General features: G+C 40.8%; 1 protein-coding gene across 1 annotated transcript; it reads left to right on the plus strand.

Annotated features, from left to right (window-relative positions):
* The first annotated feature begins 4,130 nt into the window (after positions 1-4,130).
* Positions 4,131-4,565, plus strand: LOC124585871 (cyclic pyranopterin monophosphate synthase-like). The gene has a single exon (XM_047131396.1). It carries the CDS (start codon positions 4,131-4,133, stop codon positions 4,563-4,565), a length of 435 nt encoding a protein of 144 aa, XP_046987352.1.
* Positions 4,566-7,406: the final 2,841 nt, after the last annotated feature.

Raw genomic sequence — 7,406 nt, forward strand, 5'->3', positions numbered from 1 at the left:
AGGGCCTCTCTAGTATATTCACTGGTGGTGTGACTGGTGTTGGTGTTGCTGTTGCTGTTGCGTTGCTTCCACGCGTCAGTTGGACAATGAGCTCATGCTGTCTCCGAGCCATTGCTTCTTGATTTGTGGCAGCAAAGTCCAGATTTAGCTGGTTCATCACTTACTGATAGGTGGCAAAGCAAGACAGAATCATTGAAGGGAACAGATGGCACTCCTGCCTCTTGTGCTGCAGTCTTGCTACGGGTCGTTGGGTGGGATCTGCTCGGTGGATCTGCCGTCTGCCAGACATAAGGATACTTTTAAGGATAGAATGTGGATATGAGACAATTTTACTTTTTCGTCTGAAAAGACAATTTTGCTTTTTTAGTGTACATACAGAAGAGGGGAGTCCTTATGACTCACTTGTGCAAGATGCAATGCACAGTGCAAGAGAGCATGGGTGGTAGACAGCAGGCCTGTACTGGACAGTGTTGTCCAATGTGAACGTGCCCCGGACACTGAAATACCCTATTAAAGAATGGGAGAGTCACACTGGGGAAGTTCCAACCACAGTTGCAGGAACTTTGAGCCAGAACTCTTGGCCACCTAGCACTGTCAAGTGTGTAGCAGCGTGTGCTTATTAGTGACACTCCAAAGAGTGTCCTGTGGCATCTATGCCAGTTTTAGCGTATGTGTAATACAAATATCCTCTCGCAGCTACTGCAGGTACAGGGGGAAGGCAGCTGCTCAGCTGCGACTCACCCGTAGTACTGCCCGTGGTTTTCCTTGGTGGGAGGACTGGAACGAGGTGCACCAAGCCTTGTGATGCCCATTGAGGAACTGTTGGACTGAGGCGTAGTGACTCTGAGATCAAGAAAGCTGGCAGTGACCAGAACAGGGTGTGCTGACTCACCCCCCCCCCCCCCCTCCACCGCGATACTGATTTCAGTGATGCCATTGCAGAGGATTACACTGTGGTTGGTCATCTGGTTTTGATGTGGGGCCAGAACATGAAGCTTTCCTTTGCCTTTTTTTGCTAAATTGACTCTTACTTCTGGGCACAAACACCTATACAGAGCAAATGTATTGGCTCCCAGGGTTTGGTTATTTGGGGGGGGGGGGGGGGAGTGATGGTTTGTTATTGTTTCCACCCCCCTCACCCAGCTTCCCTCAAAAATGCAACTCGCTAGCAACCTCACTGTTAGCATACGACAGACATCTACAATTTTAATAACAATAATAAACACACAAAAATATATTGAATTATTCAATATAATAGTAACAATACAAATAGGTGGATCAAAGAAGGAAGAAAACATAGGACAAACAAAATAACTTCAGAAAGTGTACAAACTGACATGGACACACTATAATAAAAGAAACATTTCAGTACAAGGCAAACACATGCTCTACAATACAGTTATAGTATCAGAAGCACTCTTCGCATCAGAAATGACCACAATCTGAGGACCAGGCACCACAAAGCAGAAAGAATACAATGCAAAATCCTCAGAAAATTTTTTGGAGCAGTGTACAGAGATGGCATATGAATGAAGAGATCAACCAGAGAATTATAAGAACACAGAGGCAGACTCAGTCACAATCAGAAAACACCGACTAACATTCTGTGGACACATACACACAATGAACAGCAACAGATTCACAAAGGGATTTAGGATGTAGTAAATGCCTAAATCAAAAAAAACCAGTTGGTTTCAAGAAATAGAAGAAGGCTAAAACGAGCAGGAATCAGAATGGAAATGATGAATGAAAGAGACAAATTCAGAAACAAAATTATGAACATAAAACTTGAAGTAAAGGGAAGGAAGAAAACAGAGAAAATATGTACATATCAAAGGAAACAAGAACACAGTCAATGAATGAAACGATTTTGGGAAGAGAAAAGGGATGAGGAAATAAGGAAAAATCTGAACAATCACGTAACAACCAAGTTGAACTCTGTCAAAGTGTGTGCTCACCATCATCATTTCAATAAACATTATGACTGAACAGAGGTCTGCAAACACATGTGAATGAGGGGAATACTGTTTCTATCAATGATTTCCAACTGTGTTCGGGAAGTCATTCTTTCTGTTGTTGTTGTATCGGATCTGTTGTTGACACCTGGTATGTTCAACCCAGTGGTGTGCAGCTTTACCCGGCTGGAATGTTGTCAATCAGACCAAAAGCATGTCCTTGTGGGCAGACCCTAGCACGAGCAACTGAAAAGTGTCCTTTATTACATGTAGCTTGTCATTGCTGGAAGAACTTGGCATTTTTGACACACTTCTGTTTCCATGCTACCTCCTTCTCCTAAAGTTATGTGTGCATTTGGAAATTGGTGAAGTAAAAAATATAAAGACATCGTGTCGTTCTGCCACATCTGTCTGTAGTGTGCATTTTGGGGTGCGTGTACGATACAAGGCATTTAGGTATGGTGAGGTTACTTAGCCATTAGTGTTCACAATGGCTGGCATAAAGGAAACATGACAAGTATTACATTAGAAAGCAACAGCGATAGCTTTCCGACCGCATAAATTCTACTAGGCAGAGTCAGAAGCAGACACAGTGGCCTGTGCCAGATACGAGGGTTGGAAGTGGCTGAAATGTGAGTCGTGGGACAGAGAGAAAGAGAGAGAGAGAGAGAGAACACACAGACAGCACCATAAAGCATTCCCCATCTCTTTCTGCACGGAATGCACCACACTGCTGCCTTCTTAAGGGCACCCCAGTATAATATGTTGTTTGGGAAGTGGGTGGTAGTTATCATCATTGCAATGACCTCCCCTTATATCCACTCCTGCAAGATTGTGAAATCTACAGCCACTGAGGAGATTTATGTGAGATGTTTCTATCAACTTTGTGTAATATTCATATTGCACACTTCTGCAGACAAAACAGATTTTCGACCTTAGCTTAGGAAAGAAAAGAATCATCACAGATCATTAAGGTTCAAAGAACTTGTCTTGAACACTGTAAGGGATCCGTGATCCCACAAACATAGATTCTAGTATCTGACGCCCAGGTCGATAGCGGACAGGAGTCGATTGTCGAGCGCTGCATTAGGCAGTGAGACTAGTGCTGAGTGCGCAGTAGTATGGTAGAGTGTCGAGTGAGAAGTAGAGTGGGAAAGACGGGCAAGAATGGTGGTCTAGTGAGTTGTAAACGGTAAAATTCACTGGAGTATGACGAGTGAGCATGTCCCCCTGATCGTCGTGGGGTTGACTCTCACTAATGCCGATTCGCGAGTGATATGAAACAGAAAGTGACAAGTGCCAAATTACGTGTTTCGTGTCAACCGCGTCAGCCAGCAACAACCATGGATTGCAGTGAGGATTGTTCTGAATGTTAACCATCAGCATTGCCTGTGACAAAGTGCTGAAAATCAGCAATCAATAAAAAGAGATAACCACAATTAGACGTGTAAGGCAAAGGTAGCAACAGCCTCAGAATTTGTGTGTTAGTAGGAAATATATATCAGTTGTACATCGCAACCTTTGTGATACTTAATAATAGACAAACTTTCAATCATTAGCTATTCCGTCTCAGAACAGCCGCATTCGGTTGAAATACTCCCGAAACCACAGCAGAACAACGCAGAACAACCAATAGCCTTTCATCCAGTAAGCACACGGTCATATATCATAATAATTAACTGTTTTGTGGCTTTGGTAAATTACCCAAAATCCAGCAAAGGAATTAATCGGGGGTGTTTCAACATGAATGCTTAAAAATTCTTTTGTAGTTAACCTATTTCAGATTATGAAGAGTTCTTTGTTACAGCTTGTATTTTTGTTCCAGGTGGCACTGAACTTGATGGCTGTAGTGATGTTGTGAAGGCACAAAGTCGGAAGTTGTTAAACCTTCAGAAACAAGATTTTCAAAAGTACTTCTTCTCAGATACCAATATTTCGCCCCTGTTTGTGTCGGATACACAGATGTCTCAGTTGTTGTCACATAATTTGAGTGTAGTGACTGAATCTAGAAAACAGTTTCTTTTGCTTCCCTGTACCCCAAGCATAATGTGCAATACAGGACTCCTAACAAGACAAACACACAGAGCACAGCCCTCTGTCTTCTCTTGCCGTTTCTGCAGTTTGGGAGCACAGTCCGGAAGTCTGACTCATGTTGACTGGACCGGCAGGGCGAAAATGGTCGACGTGGGTTCGAAGCTGGTGACAGAACGGACTGCTGCAGCACGAGCAAAGGTTTTTGTGGGACCCGAACTGATGAAACTCATACGAGAAAATGGCCTGAAGAAAAGTGACGTACTTAGCGTTGCTCGCCTGGCGGGAATTGTGGGGTCCAAGCAGACGTCCAGCCTTATCCCTTTGTGTCATAACATATCTTTATCCTCCGTGGCTGTGGACATTGAACTGGACTCTGCTCTCAACTGTGTGATTGTAACTGGCACGGCAAAGTGTAGAGGGCAGACGGGTGTGGAGATGGAAGCTCTCACTGCTGTATCGGTGTCTGCCTTAACAGTGTACGATATGTGCAAAGCTGTGAGTCATGACATTGTGATATCTGAAATAATGCTTCTGGCCAAAAGTGGGGGAACTAGAGGAGACTTCCACCGGACATGAGCATCTGTGTGGGGCAGTGAAATAAGTTAAGTATACCTGGTGTGATGTAGGCAAATTTCAAAGTCTGTTCATAGTTATCATAAATTATATACACATCGAATTGGCCTGAATATAAGTTGCACCTTTAATTTCGAAAAAGAGAGAAACTTAATTAAAAATAATTTGTCAAGTTGCCCATTTACAAAAGTTTTTCAAAATGTGATTTACCCTTAACCAGTTTTTTTTTAGTACACTGTAGATAAATTACACACAAAAACAAAGCTTTCAGTTGCAGTTTTCATGTAAGACACTCTTAACTTCACTAACATTCATTGTTTTGTCACTGTCAGTATTTTTGTCACTCTCCTCCCGAAGTACAGTGCCGTCGCTACAATCCCGGGCATTGCATGTGCAGCATTTCTTGAACCGTACCTTTAAAAAGCACATCTGTTAGATGAATAACTGTGAGTTTGAAATTTGCAACGTAACTGTACCGAATTCCAAATCTCTCTCTCTCTCTGTGCCCTCCCCCAGCTGTGTGGTAGTGTCCTCTGTGTTGCTCTATTGTTTCAATTTTTGATGGTCCCATGCTGAGAAAGTTGAGGTGAAGTGATCATTCTTAAATAAATAGTGTGTATCAGCTCTTTTCTCCTATAATCAGGTTGTCATTGCTGTGTTCATTGATGTAAAATGACACTTTTTTAACAGTTCCTAAAAGGTGCACCACTTTATTGACACTTTTGCTCAGGTGTAGAGCATATTGGCCAGACTAATTTACATGTTTCAGCTTTACACTGTATGGTATCCTCTTTTTTAAAGGCCTATTATCTTTCTTGTGTGTGACTTGTCCAGAGATTGAAAATGTTTTATTTTGTAAGTTACCAATCCAGAACAGGTTTCTGTCAATTTAATTCTTCAGGTTTTTCCAGAAGTTTGCTGAAATTCCCGAGTTGTCCTTTGCACAGTCGGACATCATTGTCTTCCTCGCATATTTCGGTGACATTATTTGTTGCTTTCACAAAGTGCTACTTGAGACTGACCGTCAGATGGAGCAGGTCTGTAATTTGTTCCCTCTGCCTTCGTGCTTCATCTGCAATCTGCTCTGACAGACATCATCCTCGGGTATCCGTGTTGCGTGATATTCCGAGTGTCATCTACACTCACGGGCACGATTCTTGTGTGTTATGTTTTCAGTCCAAGCTGGTTGGTAGAATTCTGTTTGCGGGCTGTACCTGTTTGGGGACAAGGATCGGCAGGGCATGAAACCCTAATCTTTCATCTTTCAGTTAACTCAAATGTCGAGTGTCACTTTTTTCATGTACTGCGGTTACATATATAAGAAAATACAAAATGAAAATTTCTCAACATAGTCATGTTTCTTTTCAGTATGTTTCTCAGATCAGTACACTGCAATGTAAATATTCCATTAAAAGAATATATTTTTGATTGTTTCTTCAGTCAAAGATGCATTGCCTTTTTGACTTAACAATCAATGTCAAATCATTGTCCCTCAAACAATCCTGCAGGGGTTTGACAACGTGAGACCATGGCTTTATGGAGGATCACCTAGAATTACCTGCCGTCTTTTCTGACATGATTTTAAATCAATGCTATCATCACTGTTTCTTTTGCTTAGGGTTTTGAGTCTAGGAATGATGCAAACAATCAGCAGTTTATTTCTTTGTTATGTGATCTTTTTTCTCCTCCCTAGTCCCCTTTCTTCCTTCATTTGGTAGCCTTGAGCAAATTGAATATTCCTGCTTTTGTTTGTATTTATTAATCTGTTTGTGCCTCTAATTCTTAAAAGACTTCATTATGACACTAATAATCTGAAGCAGCAAATTTGGGGAAAAAGAGCTGCATTCATTTATGCTGTTGTAAAATGGAGGAATTGGTTGTAGTTGGAAAAAAAATCTGCCTTTTACAGCTGCTGATTTTTGTCATTTATTTTACGTAGCCCACCCATGATCTACAATCAGGTCTTCTTTTTTATGTTGTATTTTTTATGAGAATGTTGAAACATAGATGATTGTTATGCATCTTTGCAGCACCTAAACTTGAATATTGTACTTAAAAATGTTATTTGTTGTCTTTTTTAAATTAAATTGTTATGTTTAAGAAGTAAATTAAATAATTGTTATCTGTGGCATAATTTTGTAGCAGCTAAAATTAAATGCTGGTCTTCAATATTTTAATTGTTACAGTTTGGGGTATGATTGTTGTAATTAGAAAATGAATGTGTGCCTTGTGCACTATGTTGTTACAGTAATTTGGAGTTTATTTTGTACATCATCTGGTGTAAATTATAAGAATTTAAGCAAAAACTTCTGTCTCTCAACAGATTTCTTAATAACACTATTCCAGTAACTGGATATGCATATTGAAATATCTGTGTTCTATATTAGATTCTATGACCTGTACCGAGGCAATATTTTGCGGTTGCAAATTTTCTTGACTATTATTAAGTGTGTGTGTGTGTGTGTGTGTGTGTGTGTGTGTGTGTGTGTGTGTTGCTTATGCCCTACATACGAGTCCTCCAAGGTTCTTATGATCTGACCAATGTACGACATGCCAAAATGCTACAGCTGCATGGGGAGATACAATTAAATCCCATTCCCCCCCTTTCTCTCTCTCCCTCTCTGTCTCTCTCCCTCCCTCTCTCTCTCCCTCAAAGATCGGCAGGTTCAGGAATCTAACACAGAAAGAATTTAATCACAGTTTCTTTTTCATCTCTATCATACAATGTAGTCCAATTTTTTGCTAATACAGATATAACATTTTGTGATTTATGTTGTGTACACTTCAAAAGATCTAATGATGTCCTCATTCCTTTCTTATAAACAAAACAAAAAGAAACTGACA

The sequence above is a fragment of the Schistocerca americana genome, unplaced genomic scaffold (genome assembly GCF_021461395.2).
Source record: "Schistocerca americana isolate TAMUIC-IGC-003095 unplaced genomic scaffold, iqSchAmer2.1 HiC_scaffold_51, whole genome shotgun sequence".
Lineage (NCBI taxonomy): Eukaryota > Metazoa > Arthropoda > Insecta > Orthoptera > Acrididae > Schistocerca > Schistocerca americana.